General features: G+C 33.3%; 2 protein-coding genes and 1 long non-coding RNA gene across 4 annotated transcripts; 2 read left to right on the forward strand and 1 right to left on the reverse strand.

Moving 5' to 3' along the window:
* Positions 1–2,003: 2,003 nt before the first annotated feature.
* LOC133802421 (uncharacterized) lies at positions 2,004–7,832 on the forward strand. Of its 2 annotated transcripts, XR_009877322.1 has the most exons (8): positions 2,004–2,458; positions 3,024–3,177; positions 3,260–3,455; positions 5,025–5,097; positions 5,765–5,896; positions 5,991–6,090; positions 6,187–6,284; positions 6,394–7,832. It is a non-coding gene; the product is annotated as an uncharacterized LOC133802421 (long non-coding RNA). The 2 variants fall into 2 exon arrangements; XR_009877321.1 differs by having other exon boundaries at positions 2,006–3,177.
* A 4,242-nt stretch (positions 7,833–12,074) lies between these two features.
* LOC133827202 (uncharacterized) lies at positions 12,075–13,196 on the forward strand. The gene has a single exon (XM_062258823.1). The coding sequence runs from the start codon at positions 12,075–12,077 to the stop codon at positions 13,194–13,196; it is 1,122 nt and encodes a 373-aa protein (XP_062114807.1).
* Positions 13,197–17,439: 4,243 nt separating this feature from the next.
* On the reverse strand, positions 17,440–18,828 carry LOC133825036 (transcription factor HEC3-like). The gene has a single exon (XM_062258039.1). It carries the CDS (start codon positions 18,738–18,740, stop codon positions 17,811–17,813), a length of 930 nt encoding a protein of 309 aa, XP_062114023.1. The 5' UTR covers positions 18,741–18,828; the 3' UTR covers positions 17,440–17,810.
* Between the last annotated feature and the right edge of the window lie 3,322 nt (positions 18,829–22,150).

A 22,150-nucleotide genomic window follows, 5' to 3' on the forward strand; every position in this document is an offset into this window, starting at 1 on the left:
CAGCCTCTACCTTAGTTGGGTCTACAACAACTACGTCCTTGGATACTGTGTGGCCAAGGAACGCGAAAGCCGAAATTCGCACTTCTTGAACTTGGCGTAAAGTTGATGCTTCTTCAGTCACAACATGGTCATTCTTAAATGTTCCTCGTGCTCGACTTTGTCCTTGGAGTACACCAAAATATCGTCAATGAACACTACGACAAATTTGTCCATGTAATCCTTGAAGACCCGATTAATTAAATCCATGAATGCGGCTGGAGCGTTGGTAAGACCAAAATACATAACTAGAAACTCATAATGTCCATAACGAGTTCTAAAAGCTGTCTTGGGAATATCCTCTTCCTGTACCTTGAGCTGGTGATACCCGGACCGTAGATCAATCTTAGAAAACACGGTCACTCCTCGGAGTTGATCAAACAAGTCGTTGATCTGGGGTAGCGGGTACTTGTTCTTAATTGTCACCTTATTCAGCTCGCGGTAATCTATACACATCCGCATACTTCCATCCTTTTTATCACAAATAGAACTAGTGCTCCCCATGGCGAATGGCTTGGTCTAATGAAACCCAAGTCTAAGAGTTCTTGTAGCTGCGTCTTTATCTCCTTGAGTTCGGTAAGTGCCATCCAGTATGGTGCCTTTGAGATAGGCTTGGTTCCCAGTACTAGTTCGATTGTGAAGTCAATTTCCCTAATAGGCAACAACCCTGGTAAGTCGTCAGGAAATACTTCTGGGAATTCCTTTATGATGCGAACGTCTCCAAGCTTTAGTGGTGTTTCCTTGGCGACATCCGTGACACTTGCTAAGAATGCGTGGCATCCTTTTTCAATCGTTCTTTGAGCCTTGAGAGATGAAATAAGAGGTGTTCATACTCCTAATACCTTTCCCATAAAACTTAGTTTCTGACCGTCACGAGTTTCGAACATCACTTTCTTATGTATACAATCGATGGTTGCGCCATGCTTTGCTAGCCAATCAATGCCCAGTATCACGTCGAAGTATTTGATTTCTAGCTCTATCAGGTCTCCTTCTAGTTCTACGTCATCAATTTTGATCAGTACACCTCGTACTATCTGTGATGATAGGACTACTTCGCCCAAAGGCAATTCTGTCACAAACCTAGTTCTAAATCTTTCACAAGGTTTGTCTAATTTCTCTTTCATTCCTAACGAGATATACGAGTGTGTTGCTCCTGAATCAAATAATACTGAACATATATTATTGAGGACAGGAATCTGATCTGTGACCACTTTGTTACTAGCTTCAGCTTCTCCCTGGGTCAAGGCAAAGACTCTGGTGGAACCATCTTACTGTCCATTTTCTATTCTGGCTTGAGCTGTGGACATTCTCTCTTTCGATGACCTTCTTGACCACAATTGTAACATCCTTTGGTGTTTGCATGACACTCACCAGGATGTTTCTTTTGGCATTTGGAGCACTGCGGGTATTCTACATAACCCGACTTATTGCTACCATTGCTTGTCCGTGCTCTTTTGTCATTGTCAGATTGCTTATTGTCAGGATGCCTTCTCTTTTGGCCATTATTGTTGTTATGTTGATGATTTTTGTTGTGGTGGTTTCGACCATTCTAAGGTTGATTCTGCTTCTTAGGTTTAGGCTTGCTTGCCTCCTCCTTACTAACATTCGCCTGAAGCCTCTCCACCTATATAGCCATTTCTAGAGCATCAACATAAGAAGTGGTTCCAGGATTTGCTAGCTTGACTCCTAGCTCAATCTTTGGTCCGGGTCCTCTAACAAACTTGGTGACCCTAAAAAATTCGGTTGGGACCAACTCTGGTGCAAACTTGGCTAGCTTATCGAACTGACGAGCATATTTTGCTACCGTCAAGTTGCCCTGCTTCAGACTGGTGAACTCTTCTACCCTCGTAGCGATGACTGCCGAGTTGTAGTACTTCTTGTGAAAGAGCTCCACAAATCTAGTCCATGTCATGGTGGCGACGTCATGAGTCTGCTGTACTAAATCCCACCATATTCTAGCATCCTTCTTTAGAAGAGATGAAACGCTGGATATGCGGTCCGTGTTGCCGAGGTTCATGTGATATAGGGTCGACTCTACATTCGTAAGTCATCCTTCTGCCTCGAAAGGGTCGGTTGTCCCTTCAAAGTTTGGAACATGTTGCTTACAAAACCGCTCAAAGACTAGCTCTATGAACTGAGCTAAGAAGGAAGAATAAAGAAGGAGAAAAAGAAAAGTTCTAATAATGTCTCACAAAACTCCCTTTTACTTGTCTTCTTTGCTGGAGCTATGTTTCAATGTGTCAGATTCCTCAAGTTAGGCAAACCTATGCTCAAATCATCGTCGATTGTTTTTTTTCAATCTCACTCTCCAAACTGACCTCTTGTTGGCTTAATCCACATGCGGTTCTCTCCCCCATGCTTGCCAAATGTTTGATAATATGCCCGAGAGAAGCATGCATTCCTGGAACATTTTGATCTTCTCGTACGTTCAGCATTTTATGTTTTCTGTTGCTTTGGATGTTTTTGAGAAATTTAGGCAAATGGGTCTTCGACCTGATCATTATACATTACCTCCTCTATTTAAGGCGTGCGCAGGGATTGGAGATGAATTTCTGGGTAGGTTGCTTTATGGGTTGGTGATTAAGCTCGGGCTTGAGGGATATGTAGTTGTGAGGAGTTCATTCTTGGATTTCTGTATAAAATGTGGATGTATAACAGATGTCAAACGGGTATTTTCTTATATGTCGTGGAAAGATTCTGTTGCGTGGAGTTTGATGATTTCCTGGTTTGGAAGAGCTGGTTTGTATAAGGATTCTCTGAATAGTTTTAGAGAAATGCTTTTAGCTGGAGTGAAGATAGATGCTGTGACAATTCCTAGTGTTTTGAATGCTTGATGTGGAGATGGAGCCTGGAATTTGTATCGCCTTATTAAATTATGGGGCTTTAAGACTTTTTCTGTTGCCTATTTGGCCCTTGATGCCTGCTTTCAAAGATGTGTTTACTTACATTTCTTTTTGAAGTCGTTGAACTTGAGCCTTATTTTGCAGGCATAACTCTAAGAAGATTAGACTCTTTACTGGATGTTGTTTCTTGCCAGTTTTCACAGCATGGATGTGCTGGACCTGCAGTGGTCTGCTGATGGTGCATTTCTTAATTCTTGATTAGTTGATAATTCTTGCCTCATATGGGATGTAACCAAAGGTCAGATAATAGATAATTTTCATGCCAAATGTTTTAAATACTACTCTATCATTGCATCTAATGTTTAGGTTCTGTCCATCAGATTTTGCATGCCCACTTTCATTATGTTCAAGGTGTTGCATGGGATCCGTTATCCAAGTATGTTGCTTCTCTTAGTTCAGATAGAACTTGCAGAATTTAGGTCAATAAGCCTCAAACAAAATCAAAAGGGACAGAAGATAAATTATGTTTGTCAGCATGTAATTGCAAAAGCAGAACAACTGGCAGATGATTGTAAGGTTAGTAGATTGCAGATCTGTTTAGGTAATTAATGTTTTATTCATTCCACATGCTACTGAATCTTCTGTATGTTTTTTTTTTTGAGATGTACTCTACAAAAAACCATCTCTTTCATGATGAGACATTGGCGTCTTTCTTCTGAAGACTATCCTGGTCACCTGATTGATCATTTTTGCTTGTGCCAGCAAGTATTAACATAAAACTAAAACTTGATGCTAAGTGCTCTCCCTGACTGGTTGTAACTTGTATATACCTATTGACAGTACAGTACTAGATAAACTTTCTATTGCCTATTTGGAGATTCTTGTAATCTAATCATTTTTTCTATTTTCTTCATATTAATTGGCAGTGTGCTATTTGTGGCTAGTCGTGCAAACAAAGAAAAAAACAATGAAATTGTAAGGACCGTCGGACACCATCTATTTCCCCATTGGTATGATATTGTCCGCTTTGGGCCTAAGCCCTCACGGATTTGTTTTTGGGCACCTTCCCAAAAGGGCTCATTCCAATGGAGATGGGATCCAACTTTATATACCCAAGATCCTTCCCATTTCTAGCCAATGTGGGACTTTGGTTGTACACCCAACAATCCTCCCCTCAAACAAAGGACCACCTTGCCTCCCCTCAGACGATTACAGATCTAAACCTGAATCCCTCGATTCCAACACTCAAGATCCCCTTGAGTAAGCTAGATGAATCCCTTCACCAGCTAGATTCGAAATCCCTTCGAATACCTGAATCGCTCGATTCCAACACTCAAGATCCCCTTGAGTAAGCTAGATGAATCCCTTCACCAGCTAGATTCGAAATCCCTTCGAATCAGATCTGAACCTCTGATGGCTCTAGCAGCAAGCTTCACCTCCTTTGTTTGGCAATCCGAGGATACATTCACATGGCTAATTTTGGGATCCGGCTTTGATACCACTTGTAAGGACCGTCGGACACCATCTATTTCCCCATTGGTATGATATTGTCCGCTTTGGGCCTAAGCCCTCGCGGATTTGTTTTTGGGCACCTTCCCAAAAGGGCTCATTCCAATGGAGATGGGGTCCAACTTTATATACCCAAGATCCTTCCCATTTCTAGCCAATGTGGGACTTTGGTTGTACACCCAACAGAAATGGTTGGAGTTCAATTAAAATCGTTGGAGTCACTAAACAATGATTTGTATTCTTCTCATTCTATACTTTATTTAATGGAAAATGGCTTTTTGGATTTCCGTTTGAATTGTATAGAAGTCAACTTAGAAGATATCCCAGAATTTTATATCACGTTCTTACAATAGTAGATCACTATCTTCTAAATTCTTATAGATGCAAAGTCCCTTCTCATATAATTTATTTCATACTTTCACATTTGCAAGTTGCAACCTATCTGTGAGAGGCAGAAGGAACATAAGGAAAAAGAAACCTCAATTGTTTTATTGGCTTTTGGCCCTTAATGATCAGATTAAGTTCATGAATCAGTTTACTGCTGAAAATGTCTATTCCTACACTACTATTATGACAATTATGCTTGTGTCAATGTTTATTAATATTCTTTGTCTTGATGTTTACTTTTCTTTTCAGGATCTTACAAGATTTCGCCTTCAGTGGAAACAATAAACACAGCTTATATTTTTTCTCGAAAAGACCTTACAAGGTAAGAGAAAACTCTCACTTTTCAGCAGTAAATTCTCTTATCTAAATATTTTTCTGGTAAACAATTTAAAATTTCTGCCTGTTAATAAAATTATCTTATATGAGCCTATTACTTTGAATATAGTGTATAGTAAAACATCTATAAGAATAGTTTTGGGACCAAACTAATTGTATTGAGGTTATAACTAAATAGAGTTATTGCATACAAAAAAATTTCTTAACAACCAAAAGTATTAACTTTAACAACAATAATAATAAGAACTTTTTAACAATTATTATTCAAAAAATATTTACATAAATTTGTTTGGTACATTGATTTATTCTTTAGATTTGTTACCACATCATTATATACCGATAATCTCATACACAATGAGTAAGGATCAGAATGACATTTGATTGTACATATAATTATTCATGTGTAGAGGTATATTTCCTTAACAGGAGACTTAATTTTTTTTTTAACTAATTACAATTTAGAGGTGCAATTTAGAGGTTATTCTTATTAAACAAGTAGCCCAAATTGAAACTATTTTTTTTTTATAATAAAATAGAGGTTATTCTTATATAGAGGTTTTATTGTATATGGTTCAACTACTGAATAAAGCATGTAGGAAAATATTTTGTTCTTTGGTTCACTTTTATAAATTTGATTCTATTGCAATTTGCAGACCAGCTCTACAGCTTCCTGGTGTCAGCAAACCTGTAACAGCAGTTTGCTTCTGCCCCTTGCGATTTAGCCTCCGAGGATCAAATCAATGCGTTGATTCTTGTTAATTGTTCTTTTTGAACATGAGCCATAGGTTGGCTGATTTATGATTGTAGATACTTGAACAGTCTCTTTGGTGAATTATGCAGCTGGACTTTTTAAGCTCCCTTACCGTCTCTTTTTTGCAGTGGCCACTTTGAATTCCTTGTATGTTTACAACACAAAGAGTACTCCTCCAATCGCAGTACTAGCCGGTCTTCACTATGCTGCTATAACTGATATTGCTTGGTAAGACGAAACATCAGTGATAGTTACAAGGATTATGTAGTTTCTCTGTTCTTTTTCTTTCAATAAAAACTCAATATGTTTTTTGGGGCTTTGAAGGTCATCAGATGCTCGTTATTCAGCGTTGTCGTCTCAAGGTGGGTACTGCACTTTCGTAGAATTTGATAATGATGAATTAGGATCTCCCATCTTACCAGGTTTGCTCACCCATTGAAGCTGTCGTCATTTTCCATTTGCCTGACATATTTTTTGTTCTTCCCTTTAACATTTTGTTTTTATCTGATTTATAACCAAATTAAATCACAGACAAGCCAAAGTCCTATTCAGAAGGCAGAAGACATGGCAATTGAAGTAACACCAAACGACAATCCTGTTGCAGCGAATGACTTCACGAAATCATAAGCAGAAAAGAATGAAGGGAAACAAACGCCACCAGCCTCCTCTACTAGTACTCCCATCGTGAGTAATAAGTCTGCCAGGAGGCGCATTACTCTCATGGCTATTGATCCTTGAATTTTAAATTGCCATCACCACCTCTGTAATTTTGCCTCATTTTACTAATATTATTTCACAGTGCGGTTCATTTTATGATCAATCATTTTTTGAGGAGGGGCTTTGTATAATAGTTGCTAAGCTAGAAAATACAACCCTTTTACCAGAGAACTAGACTCTATGCCTTCAATTCTTATTTTACTTATAGATAGATAATTGTGTTGGTTAATTAAGTGAGATAATATTTGTAAGCCTAAGGCAATGGGTGGGCTTGGCTTACATGATCATATTTCTTTTAACGAGGCTTTAGTGGCCAAAAAAAAGATATGACTCGCGGGTCTTTATTGGTGATCGAATAATTGGTGATTGAGCTAGTTTGAAAGATTTGATGACCCTTCGTTTAGTAGATGTGGTTTTAGTAGATGGCGTGGCCTTATTGGTCAATGTCCGACTCCTATTAGGCATTTTAACAGAGAAATGGGGCCTGGAGTTTGTTTAGTAGAGTAAGATGTGGTTTTTTCTTGCACTAAAAGGTGACATATGACTTTTTTCTTACAGTTTGTGAGGAATTTGATTCAACCATGCTTACGTTCTTCACTTGTTTACATTTTGTGAGTGTGTGAAGGTATGTAGAAAATAACCTCTTGACAATTAATGTACAACGGACGCCTTTGAAGGGGTGGTGCCTGATCGTAGTGTGGTAGTGGTAACTTGGGATTTCAAAATTATGGGTTCATTTTCTATTGAAGAGGTTCTTCTTCTTGCTATTTGCGTCGGACTTAATGTGTCTTATCAACAACTTAAATTGAAAATTGGTATATTAGAATGTGATGTTGCTATGACAAATACACCATAATATAATATGCTTCTAGCTAGTGTTGGTCCTATTATTATTATTGATGATGTTTACTTGGTTTTTGTCGCTCTAGCTACTAATTATTTTTTGCAAATTGAGTGATAGTATTTTTGTTATTAGTTCTATAAGAGACAATTAGTGGTTGAATATGTTGCACTATTTTATTTTCTTGTGCCGTGGAATAATTGATTTTGTTGAATAAAGAACCTTGCCTTTTAGATGGAATCAGGAAGATACATTTTACTATTAGATATATCTCTTTTATATAAAATAAATGTGTAAATTAAGGAAATTTTTTTGTTCTAATGTTTTTTTATTTTTTTTCCATTAACTTTAACTGAATACTTTTATATTTAACAAAATATTCTTATATTTAATGGTAGATTGTAAGAATGACTTAAAATTAAATAAATAAATAATTAAACAAATTAAAATAAAATATTTTTGAGATATTTTACCATAATAATTATTTATAAATAATAAAATAATATATTTTATAACTTAAATAAAATCTAATTAAACTTAAACTTAATATTATATTAAACATATAATATATAATCTTTTGTTGTCACTGTCAAATTAAAAAATTAAAACAAAAATAAACTTAAAAAAAAGAAGAAGGATATTTTAAAGATATTTTATGATAATTTAAATAATTAAATAATATTTATTTAAAAATAATAAACGCATATACATATCATTTTTTTATCTTATAAATTTGTGCATGTATATTACTGTTTACACTATGACTTATTATATTCTTATTTTATTTCTATTATTAATTTGTTTTTAAATATTATTGTATTTTATATATATATATATGTCATGTAGCCATGTAAATATATATCTATGTCGACGTTGTGTTTAGATGTTATATATGTAGAAATTATTTATATATAGTATAAAAATATAATTCATTGTATTATATATATATATTGATAATAGTGATCCGATTTTTATTAAAATTGTAGACATTATTTACAATTTAAAAACTAAGGAAACGTCCATTGCACACGTTTGTACCTAGTATATATAGATATATATATATATTAAGTATTAGAATATCTTATATTAAAATTTAACAGCCTTACGTATTAAAATATAGGTAACAAAAAAATTATTATGATATACATTCTTACGTTCACGAACAATACGCTAAGTTGCCTTTTGAAATGATATTTGCTATTATTTTTGGCTTGTATATAGCCTTGAAATTTGTATTTTGTTTTCTTATATGAATAAAATATATGTTTTATCTGGCTGCCTTATTGAGTCTTCCCCTAAGTTGTTACATGTGTTATATGTAATGTTAGAGAATAGAACATGCCTACCTGTATGGTTCACCGCTGATTTTTTTTTATTTGAATAGAAAGTGTCGATTATTCATATTTTTCCATTCATCACACTACACGTACGATCTTATATAGTCCATTTATAGCAATTTTCGAGTCATAAAATGATTTGACTTGAAAATCTTTAATTTCGATTCCCATTGCACCATTCGAATCGCCAAGCAATTCGAATATTTTTCACAATATTTATGAAACGAACTTAATTAGATGTATAATTATACAAAGGTTATGAATATGAATGATGTTATATTAGGACACTCAGTTTTTACATCATTTGGATAAAATGACTGAGTAATTAATGTATTTTTCTACTTACTCTCATCCATTTGACTTTTTCGGATCTTGAATATTCCTATGAAAAAATTTTGTTAGAGAAAAGAGTTAGCAAAAAAAATGAAACAAAATTGTTTTCTAAGATTTTGTAAGACTATTTTACATATTTTTTTCTTTTTGAATATATTTATCAGTGTTCTAAATTTTATAAAATTATACTACATTTAAGTTTTATTTTATCTAAAAAGAGAACTTTTAATTTATTTTGTTTGAATTCAAACTAAAGAAAATGAAAACCTTAAGAAAAAATTTTCCCAACATACAAGATCAAAACATATATATAGAGTTAGTCTCTCTTGTTGCTCCCTTCCATTCCTTTGATAATGGGGATATCAAATCATGCCTTTGAAATTTCTACAGCCACCTTTGGAGTTTTGAAAAAATTGAACATTATTTCTTATTTTCTCAATTTGTTGATAATAATCCTGTTTCATATCATTGCCCTATAATTAATAAAATAAACTTGAACTCATTAAAAATATTTAATTATTAAAATAAATTATCTCGACAGCATTTTTTAAAAAATAAAATAGAATTTTAGTTTAATTAATAAAAATAAATAAGTAAGAATTATCTAAAAGCGCCCGTTTGATGGTAAATATTACAATCCCTCCTTTGTTTGGATGTTTATAGGAAGTCTTCTCCAAGTCTATAATTTAAGATATTACATGTGGTTTTAGTTAGCTCCGAAAATTTTAAAACTTTTAATTAATACCCACTTTTATAATCACAATACCTATTTTAATTTTTGTAGGCTTTGAAATATAAAACCATAACCCTTTGAAATATAAACGACAAAACTTTGATGAAATGTAAATTATAAGCCAAAAATGTAAACACACATTCATAAATGTAAACAAGTCTAAAAATGTAAACCAAGATATTTTAGTCACCCAGTCTCTAATTATGGGTATTAATTATAAAAATTAATGTATAATGCTTTTAGGAAAAAAAACTTTTATTTTAACAAGTTTTTATACATTTTTTGTTTTAATTTTTTCTTTATTTGAATATTTAAAATATATATTATTTATATGTATTTATTAGTATATAAAAAAGAAAAAAATTACAAAATATAAATACAAGTTGAAAAAAATATATAATATATATTAACTTTTAATAAAAATAGGTTGTACTAATCAAATTTTGAGCTCCAAATATAATGACTAGGATACGGGTAAGATGAAAAGACAAAAACAGGACCACACATATACACGTGTAGCCCTAACATACAAAGCAAAAATAAATCAAATAAAAAGCAATACTAATACATCGATTAAGCTTAATACTAATTAGTATATCGAATTAGTTTCCCTGTTAATGAAGTTGTAGAGACTCTACTTTGTTCAAAATTAGAACCCCATAGTTTTGTATTGTTTTTTCTCTCAATTTAAGCAAAAATATGTCTTTTAGTAAATGACTGTTGTATGATGAAGAGAGAACATAGTCAAGGATAACTCACGAAGGGTACTCTCTTCGATTCCTCTCAGCGGTCTTCGCTGGAGCTATGGAAAAGGGGCAAAAGAAGCAGGGGAAAGCCAGGAAGAAGGTGGAGATTTCGCCGGTGGTGAAGGCGACGAGAAAACGAGGACCTACCTCTTCGGACTTGGTTCTCAAAACAAAATCGGTGGATGAAATTTTGGGAGTTACTGCGCTAGAAGTTTCTGCTGATGAAGAAGATGAACGAGATAATGATGATTCTCTGTTTTCAATGGAGAATGACGGGAGTAACGTTTCGCCGAGTGATGTTTTGGATCGACTCCATCCGGAGCAGGAAATACGTAAGGAATTTGGCAGTTTTCTAGAGGCTACCAAATGTTGTGCATTGAAAGTAAGCTCAGGTATGCAGTGTTCTTCCCCAATTTTAGGTTCCAGTCAGAATCTAGATGGTAATTTTGGGAAGAAGAGGGCAGAGGAAGGGAAGTCTAAATCAGTGGTAAAAATAGATCTGGCTGATATTGAGGATGAGATCCTTTTTTGGAATTCTGCATTAGTGTGCTATGTTCTAGGGGCCAATCCTCCCCTCAATGTATTTGATGGATATGTTAGAAGGAAATGGAAGGATAAAGGGGTGGACAAGGTTGGGCTACTGGCTCCAGGTGTGTTTTTGGTTCGGTTTCAGGCCATAAACACTAGAGATAAAATTCTTAATGGAGGCTATCTGTTTCTGGATAAAAAACCAGTAGTGATGAAGCCATGGGATGCCTACTCTGATTACTCAAAAGATGATGTATGCTCGGTTCCGATATGGGTTCAACTACACAATTTGGATTTGAAGTATTGGGGAGAGCGATCTTTATTCAAAATTGTTGGACAACTGGGTACACCACTACTGCTTGATCAAATAACCAAAGATAAAGACAGGTTCAGTTTTGCTAGGGTGTTGATTGAAGTACAGATGGGTCAAGAATTTCCTGATACCTTATCATTTCTGAATGAGATTCATCAGGAAATTGAAGTGAAGGTTAAGTATGAATGGCTTCCTGTTGTCTGTGGTAATTGTAGTGGGATGGGCCACCACTCTTCAGTTTGCAGGAAAAAAATAGAGACTAAACAGATATGGGTACAGAAAAAAACTGATATGGGTAAAGCTCCAATAGCAAACGATACTGGGGAAAATGGAGATGGTTTTCAGAAAGTTAAAAAAGGATGGAAAAGGGTGCAAACTGAGGCAAGTGTGACAGAATTGGCTAATAATTTTCAGGTTCTTGAAGATTCAGGTGAATGCTCAAAGATAAATCAGGACAGTGAGGTGCTATTAGGAGATATCACTGGGGGAGGGGGAGTACCTCCTATTCCTCATGGATAGGATCTTAAGCTGGAATGTTAGGGGTCTCAACAACCACAATAAACAATGTGAGGTTAAGAAATTGATCTATAATCTAAGGGTGGGGTTGGTTGGGCTCCTAGAAACAAGAGTGAAAACTCAGAAGATAGGGGAAGTTTATGTGAATATGTTCAAGGATTGGTGTTTCTCATCGAATAATGCTTGGCATCCAGGTGGTCGGATTATGATCAGTTGGAACCCAAGGAAGTTTACTGTGAATATTTTATGGTGTACAAGTCAGATGATGCATTTGGAAGTATGGGCTTTGGGAGATAAGGAAAGTTTTTTAGTTACATTTGTATATGCCTTGAATGATGAAGGAGGTCGAACCAGATTATGGAATGACTTGGTTAAGATAGCTTCAGGATTAAGGGATGCATGGCTAATACTTGGTGATTTTAATGATATTTTAAGTCCTGAAGAGAGAGTTGGGAAACGTACAAAGAGCTGTAAGTCCTCAGCGTTTAGAGACTGTGTTGAGGGATGTAAATTAGAGGATGTCAAGTTCTCCGGATGCTTCTTCACATGGAACAATAAACAAGGAAAGGAAGACAGAATATACTCTAAAATAGATAGAGTAATGGCGAATCAAAGATGGATCAACAGATTTCCAAATGCTGAAGCTGTTTTTTTAACTGAAGGAAGCTTTGATCATAGCCCAGCAATGTTATCTGTGTATCCCGAGGTACAATTGGGGAAGAAGCCGTTTCGTTTTTTTCGGATGTGGCAAAACTTGGATGGATTTCAACAATGTTTGAATAGCTGGAAGATACCAATCTTGGGTACACCAATGTATCAATTAGTAAGTAAATTGAAACGGCTTAAATGTGAGCTGAAAGAACTGAACAAAAATGGCGTAGGGGATATTCAAGCAGCAGATAGACAAGCGAATGAAGCGATGATGCATTGGCAGCAGATGCTGCAGTCCCAACCTTTGAATGAAGAGTTTATAGCAAAAGAACAAGAGACTAGATGCAAATATCAAGAAGTTCATAAAGCTTATATTTCTTTTCTGCACCAAAAAGCTAAAGTACAGTGGCTTAAAGAGGGGGATGACAACACAGCGGTGCTTCATGCTAGCATTAGAGCAAGGAAAACTAATAATCGAATTTACTCTATTCGGAATATGGCAGGGGAATGGATGGATGATCCTAGGAAAGTCACTGAGGCATTTTTAGAATTCTATAAGGAGCTTTTGGGAACTCAGTTGGCAGATAGGCGGTCAGTAATTACTCATTTTAATGAGTAAGGGACCTGTAATTTCAGAGGAAAATCATCAATCCCTGATGAAGAATTTCACTAAAGAAGAGGTAAAGGAGGCATTGTTTAGCATTCCAGGCAGCAAAGCTCCAGGGCCTGATGGCTACTGTAGCTATTTTTTCCAAGATAATTGGAAAGTTTTAGAGGAGGAAGTCTGTACAGCAGTCCTGAATGCCTTGCACACAGGAAAAATTCTTAAAGAGCTGAACTCAACAACTCTCACACTTATCCCAAAATCCAAGTGTCCAGACAATGTAAGTGATTTTCGACCAATAGCATGTTGTAATGTGATTTACAAGGTGATGACCAAGATGATATGTGCTAGATTGAGGAATATATTGCCGAGTTTGATTTCACAAAACCAAAGTGGTTTCATTCAAGGGCGGTACATTGCTTATAATATTATGGTCTGTCAAGATGTGGTTCGGCACTATGACAGGAAGAATGCAAGGCCAAACTGCATGATTAAACTGGATCTAAGGAAGGCGTATGACACGATAGAGTGGGGTTTTATTGAAGAAATGCTAGAGGCTTTAAAGTTCCCAAGGAAATTTATAGATTTGGTTATGGTATGTATTCGAACACCGCGATATAGTCTGATGTTTAATGGCACACTTCATGGGTTCTTTGAAGCTAAAAGGGGGCTAAGGCAAGGTGATCCAATGTCTCCCCTTCTATTCGTGTTGGGCATGGAGTACCTCTCAAGAATCATGGCTCGGGTGGGACAGAAAAGTGAATTTAAATTCCATGAGCGGTGCAAAGATCTCAAGTTAAATCACCTGTGCTTTGCCGATGATGTGCTCATGTTCTGTCATGGTGATTATAAGTCCATTCTTTTGCTACTGCAGGGACTTAAACTATTCTCCCAAACCTCTGGATTAAAGGCCAATGAAGAGAAATCAGCCATATATTGTAGTGGGATGACAGAACAGGAAGTGCAAAGAGTGGTGGCCGTTTCTGGTTTTACAAAAAATAGATTTCCATTTCGGTATCTCGGTATACCAATCTGTGCCAGGAAGCTAGCTGCTGTTGAATGTGAAGGGCTGGTAGAAAAAATGACTCAAAGAATTAAAGTTTGGAGTTCAAGACATCTTTCTTTGCTGCTAGGATCGCCTTGATTAATTCAGTGCTCATTACAATCCACTCATATTGGGCACAAATAATGATCCTTCCAAAGCTGGTTTTGAAGAAAGTAAATGCTATTTGTAGAGCTTTTTTATGGAAAGGAGTTGCGGACTTCAATGGCTCGGGTTATGTTGCTTGGGAGGACCTTTGTAAAGCTAAGAAGGAAGGTGGATTGGGAATAAGGAAAACTTTGATTTGGAACAAAGCTGCTATTGGGAAATACGTTTGGGCAATAGCAACAAAGCAAGATAATATGTGGGTCAAATGGATACATAGTGTGTACCTGGGGAGCAAAAACTGGTGGGAGTATACAGCTCCTACAACAAGCAGCTGGTATTGGAAACAGATAGTAGAGCTAAAAGAGCAGATCAAAGACAAGATTCAGATTCAGCATTTCAGAATGGGAAGATTCAGTATTCATCAAGCTTACAAGGATTTAACTAGGAATAATAAGGAAGTAAGATGGCACAAAGAAGTTTGGGGTCGTTTTAGCATACCAAAACACAGGATAATCTTATGGCTTGCAATGCTAGATCGGCTTCAGACAAAGGTGAGACTATATAAATTCAATATCTGCAATACCACTGAGTGTTTACTTTGTGGTTTGGCTGAGGAGAAGGTTGAGCATTTGTTCTTTGACTGTCATCTTAGTAGAAATTGTCTGGACAGAGTTAAAAATTGGTTGGGTTGGAAGATGGCAGGAAGTTCGATTAAGCAAGTCATTCGTTGGATATCTAGAGCCAAGATTAGTGATTTTAGGAAGAAATTTTTTGCTGCAACCATTGCAGCGATAGTATATCATATATGGAGAGCTCGGAATGAAGTTTATTGGAATCATTGTATCCCAACAATTGAGACACTAGTGAGAAGAATTATAAGTGAAGTGAAAATTAGACTTACAAATACATGGAAAAAAGAACTTACACAGCAGGATAGGGATTGAGTGGAATTATTGTAATTAGTTATACTAGCTGGGTTGTTATTAGCCTTGCTTAGATTTGTAAATTTGAAGTTGAAGTAATACATATTGAGCTGATTGATAAAAAAAAAAGGATAACTCACGAAGAGGAATAAGAAGAGTCTTTGATTACTCATGAAGAGGAATAAGGAGAACTTTTGTTTTGGTAAGAAAGGGAATATTTGAGAGAACCTCCTACGTACGTATTTTTAAAAGTTCGTTCACTAAAGTTGTAAATTAAATTATCTTTTATATTTATATATATATATATATTAATATATAGAGTATCCGATTCATTATTTATTCTTAATAATCTTTCCTATCGGAGAGGAATTAGGCATCATGCATATATTATATAAATATATATGTCTATATAAAACTTAAAATAATCCATCCTCTAATTATTTTATCATTCTATGTAACTCTATTATTTTCTTTCAATTCTATGTAACTCTGAATTAAACACGTATACGTATACGGAATACGTATTTGCACCTCAAAAGATCTTTAGTAGTTCTCTCTCTCTCTATATATATACACATTATAAAACTAGTTATTGCATTATTATTATTATACTATATATGATGACCAGTACTTGTGGAAAATAGTACGTACCTATACACTAGATGATACATTTGCAAAATCATTTACAGAATATATTTAGTGCTTAGTTAAACACTAAAAAATGGATACTCTAGGAACTGAAATGAAACACCACCATATAATTTATTGATAATTTCTAAGGTTAATAACAACGACTGTTTCGCTTATCATTCTCGAAGAAAAAAAAAATCATCAAATAACACAATTTCGAGAGCAAACGAGAAAATATATATAAATAGAATTTGTATATATAGCAAGAAGATCATAAAACTAGGAAACCAATGAATAGCATACATTAAATATCAATCATCAATAAATTAATATTAGGATTACATAATCGATCTGAAAATCATATAAGATCATTTGAATAGAAAATATAAAATCTAGCCTCTTTTTCTGTGAGAGAACTCCATCTCCCTCACTTTAATTTCTATGCAGTACGTACTATATGTACACTAGTGTACTCCACTAGATAGAGGTCCTCCTTCTCCTTAATTCTCCTGTAAGATATTTTTTTTAAATTTTGTCTTTCTATCATCGTTCCACTTAATTTCTATACACACGATTGTATTTTTTGGAAGACTTCTTCCAATGCAGCTATAATTAATTTTATGGGAGTTTATTTTACTTAAGAGCGTGTTTAGAAACAAATGTGTAATTACGGATATGTAATTACTAGGATAGTAATTATATATTTGAGTAATTACACTATATTGTAAAATACAAGGTGTGTTTACATTTTTTATAAATTATTATTATCATATTTGGTAAAACAGTTAATAATTACACAGAAAAATAATATTATGTAATAAATATTATTTAAAATTAATAGTAATTAGTAATTACACAGAGTAATTAGTAATTACACAGAGTAATTACAGCCAATTCTAGTGGAGGGTGACTTTTCAAATACACCCTTAATTAATTTGTTTTATTGTAGTTTTCATTAAGTTTGTTAAATATATTCTAACGAACTTCCTAACATTCATATATATATATATTACATGTATGCTAATTGTGAATGTTCTTCATCTTCATTTTAACTAAATAGAAGTGTTAACTGACTTAAATGATGGTGAGTGATTTTAAAGGGCAGAATATACGTGCCAAGAGCTAATTAACTATTTGTCCTTCGACAGACAATATATACTTTCCCCCAACAAAATTAATTAATATACTTTTATGTCTGAGAAAATATTATTAGTCTCCTTTTATCATCATTAGGGTTTTCTTCCATATATATATATATATATGAATATATTAATATTTGAAATAATTATAATTTAATGCTAGCTGACTGCTGGGTATTATAAAACCAGATATAGTAACATTCTGAAATTACCATATAATCCAAACTCATCATTAGGACGCAGCATAAGTCAACATACACATGCGCACACATGCACTTATGCTATATATACATATGATGTGAATATACAGAGAGAGAGAAAGGAAAGTGCGTACGTATATATATAAATATATTTATATACTGTAATCATAAGATATATTGAATATAGCTTTAAATCTCAAGGACGTCACTGTTTTATTAACCCAGAGGGGAGACGGCCAAACAAACTTTCCGGCCAGATTATAATATATAGTTTTTATTTACTATATATATCTTTATATGCACTGCTACGTAATCCAACCCAACCGTTATGATTATTCTCCGGCCGCTTTAGTCAACAATATCCTAACAGCTAGCTACCTCTTTCTCTCTACTTTTTCGAAGATCATAACCTCTCTCCCCTTCCTTCACCTATTCCTCTCCAAAAATAACACAAACACACTACTACTAATAATAATTATAATGATTAATTTCACCACCAATACAAATAATAATAGACATACACTTCAAATTTATAATTAATAACAATTGTCACATGACTATTTCTAATAACTATTTATTAATGAATGTTACTCACTAATTACCTGGTCATGATGATGATTAAACCCCGTGTTATAAAATAAGGTTTCTCCCAGTAAGCTTCCACTGCCGCCACCGCGGCCGAAGACACCAAAGCTTGGCGGATCCGGAGCCGTGGTAGCGGAGCCATATTGGCCTTGAGCAGCAGTGCCCCAATTGTTAGCGGAGGCTAGGGGCTGAGTTGCTGTAGTAGAATTAGTGTTAGCAGTAGTACTAGTGGAACTAATTTGCACCAGTCCCTGTTGTTGAGGGTCAATATGGTCATTGGCTTGGAGAAGACGGATTTGTCTCTTTAAGAACTTCACGTAGCGAATGGCCTCGTCGAGCATGGTGGCCGTGTCCATCTTGGTCCCGCCGGGGACGAGGCGCTGGAGGATTCGAATCCTCTCGCTTATCCTCTCGCGGCGATGGCGTGCCGCGACGCTCTGGGGGTCGTCGCTTATCCGGACGTTCCGCCGCTTAGGTTTGTGAATGGTGGCCGGATCGATGTCCACCGGCTGCATCGCCGCAATCTTGTACATCATTTCCTTCATGGCTCCCAGCTCCTCTTCCTCCTGGTCATCATAACCATGCTCATCGTTTGCCTGATCTTGATTATCTTCTACTGCTACATGAGGATGATGGTATTTATTATGGTCAGTGGTCATGTTTAAAAGGGATGATGGTGATGGTGATGCTAATGAAGGTGATTGATGTTGAAGATGGGTGAAGTTTGGCCAGAGAGAAGAAGTACTATGATGATGATGATGACCAGAAATGGTGGTGGGAATTTGATGATTATGATGCTGGGAAGAGAGGATATTGTGGTGATGATGTTCCATGGCGGCCGTCTGTAGATCCCAGTAAGCTGCCGAGGATGAGTTGTTTGAAGTAAACAACTTATTATCATTATAAGCAGCAGTGTGGTTATTCATGTCCATGGCATATATGCCTCGGGGTATGAACTTTTTGTTTTTCTCTATTATAGTACAGAAAATAAGGGGGAGAGAGAGAGAATTATTAAAGGGGTTGCTTGTGGTTGTTATAATATATATATATATATATTTATATGCCCCTCTCTCTATATATTAAATGATATATCCTTGGTAAAACTAATTAAGTTGGGTTCTGAAGTGAAGTAATATGTATAATAGATATATACATCTATTGTGTCAAATAACCATATTTAGAGGATCAACCTTCATTACTCACAACTGTGTGTCAGAATAATATTAGATTAATTAACATTAAAATCGAATAGACTTATTTCACACAAAATTTGATGAAAATCATAGATAATGGCCTTTAATTATAAATTGCATTCATTGCTAGCCAAGCTTTTCGAGTTTGTTTTTTTCATACTTAATTACCATATGAATGATGTCGATCGAACTTAAAATAATGTATAACCAATTAAAAAGAAAAGAAAAAAAGACCTAATAAAGTCTTAGGATATTTTACACTAACGTGTTCCTATATGTATGGAGAAAGAAAGAAGAAAAAAGGGCCCAATCAATATAGCTATATATATTAATTGTAATCAAGTTTTAATAAATGGGATTTTTTTTTTGTGATATATGATTTTAATAAATTTTACGAAAAAAATATATAAATTACTATTTCAGTATATATAAGAATGCCATGCCACAAGCAAGTTCTGAGACATATATGGTCTTTTTGGGGGTTGGTAATAAGTTCGTTTTAAATTTATGAATGTTTTACAATGTATAAATCCATATCATGTGATAATATACAAGCAAAGAGTACGCATATATTAAGACTTAATATTTAACATATGTTTTGTCAAATATATATATATATATATACATTTTCCACGTTTCGATCAATATATATATATATATATAAGCACATATGCTACTTAATCTCAGATTTGAATAATATTATTTATACGTAAAATATTATATATCAAAAAGAAAGTTAGAATATTAATATACATTTCATAAAAATGTGAACTATTTTATTCATTATTAATTAAGTTATTTAGAAATAGAATCTACTGTTCCTAATTAATCTAGTAAACTATTGTCGTGCCTAATCAGGCCCCTGCGCCTCGAACAAAACAGCCAGATTTCTGATCAATAGTGTGGTTTACTTGGATTTCATGATGGATGTCAACTACGTACATACTATAGGTGTACTAATTACATCAAATTAAAATGCTGAATAAAAGATGTACAAATCAGAATATTAAAAAATTAGTATATGATCATATGATGAATCAATCTCAATGATAACAAGTTCTATTGAAGAAAAACAAACGCACTAATTAACATCATATGTACGTATGCAATTCCCATTTATATATATACATGTATGATGATGTGTTGCACGTCATTCATAACCTTAATCTTTAGAAGTAGTAGTGTGTGTATTTAACTTAGCAGAAATACGTACGTACACCTTCATTCTTTAGTCTCCTCTTTTACGTTTCTTAACCTATACTATATATATATATATATATATATATTTATACCAGTAATAAATTTCAATCCAGACCCATTCCACTAATCAATGTACCTTATTAGATGACGATAGATTTTTCGTTAAAGAATGATCTCTAAGTCTTTATATTATTTGACCTAACAGAAACAACATTATTTGTTATCAATATCACTTGCCAAACTCATGTCTCATGCTATAGTTTTCACTATCATAATACGAATAAATAAATGACACTAGTCATATAGTCATAACATGTTTTCTTACAATAATTTCCTCAGTCGTAAGCTGGTGTGTGGTAAGCAATTATCTTGTAATAAATCTTATGTTTTCACATGCATATTCATTTTACATTGAGAAATCAAAGTGCAACACATTTTATTTTTATAATATTATTTAAAAAAAAAACAAAAAATCAGAAGCTTTTCCAAAGCTAACAAAATTTGTATTTGATAATGAAAAAGCATATTTATACTCTTTCAAATGATACATATATATATCTCTTCTATATAAAAAATATGTAGATAACAAAAATTCTTGGTTTTAACGGTTTTTTATTTATTTTTACTCTTAACTTTAACAGAATATTATTATATTTAACTGTAGATTGTAAACATGATTTAAACTTAAATAAAATAAAATAAATAATTAGATAAATTAAAAGATGATATTTTTGAGATATTTTACAATGATAATTATTTACAAATAAAAAAACCATGTGTTTTATAACTTAAATGAAATTTAATTAAACTTAAACTATTAATATTATATTAAAGATATAATATATAATCTTTTGTTGTCACTTTGAAATTCAAAAATTAGAACAAATATAAACTTAAACAAAAATAAATAAATAAACTAAAATATAATATTTTAAGAAATTTTATGATAATTTAAATATTAATTCATATGCATTTAAAAATAATAAAGACATACATATTATTTTTTATCTTATAAAATTTGTGTGATAATTTGTTTTTTTATCAAGTGATTGAACTTCTTTTTCTTCATCAAATTCACCAAAGGACATTGCGAGATATATTATAAAGTAAAAATAGTTTATGCATATATACTACTGTCTACACTATGACTTTTTCTATTCTTATTTTATTTCTATTATTAATGTTTTTAAAAATATTATTATATTTTATATATAAGTCATGTAAATATATATCTATGTCAACATTATGTTAGATATCATATATGTAAAGATTATTGCTATAAATATTTATATATACTATAGAACTATAATTTATTCTATTATATATATATATATAAAAACAGTGAACAAATTTTTATTAAAATTATAAATAATATTTACAATTTTAAACTAAGCAAACGTGTCTTGCACGTTAATTTTATCTAGTATATATATACCTATCAATGAAAGGTTTATAGTACCATACATACAAGTAGGAGCAATATAAAGAGTTAAATATAAATTTTTCAAAATATATATAATTTTACAAAAAAACAGTACCAATATAATAGTGTTTGAACCGTACGTCATATAGCGTCAAATGTTGTGTGTATGTAAATATATATATATATATATATATATATTTATATGCTTTCATCAATCATAGTCTTTTAATTTTTCTTAGTCTTTTTAGGTAAAAAAAAAGAAAAGAAATTAAGCGAGTGCTTTGGTTAATTTAATTAACAATGGCATTTTAGTTTAATTTATTTTTAAATAATTATTGGTTAGAAATAGTCTACCGATGTAGTATGTTAAGGATACATACTTTTTTATACACATCATATATTTTGTAACCACACGTATTCATAAGTATCCAATAATCCAATTATATATCTAATCTTTTTCTTTTGTGGTATTAATTAAAATAATTTTATAATGAATATTTTTGAGTTTGACCAATAAAATATTGAT

Source organism: Humulus lupulus, chromosome 1 (genome assembly GCF_963169125.1).
Source record: "Humulus lupulus chromosome 1, drHumLupu1.1, whole genome shotgun sequence".
In the NCBI taxonomy this organism is placed as follows: domain Eukaryota; kingdom Viridiplantae; phylum Streptophyta; class Magnoliopsida; order Rosales; family Cannabaceae; genus Humulus; species Humulus lupulus.

What these genes read in the sequence shown, in the direction of transcription:
- LOC133827202 (XM_062258823.1), top strand. Translation starts at nt 12,075, where the DNA reads ATGTTCAAGGATTGGTGTTTCTCATCGAATAATGCTTGGCATCCAGGT.
- LOC133825036 (XM_062258039.1), bottom strand. Translation starts at nt 18,740, where the DNA reads ATGGACATGAATAACCACACTGCTGCTTATAATGATAATAAGTTGTTT.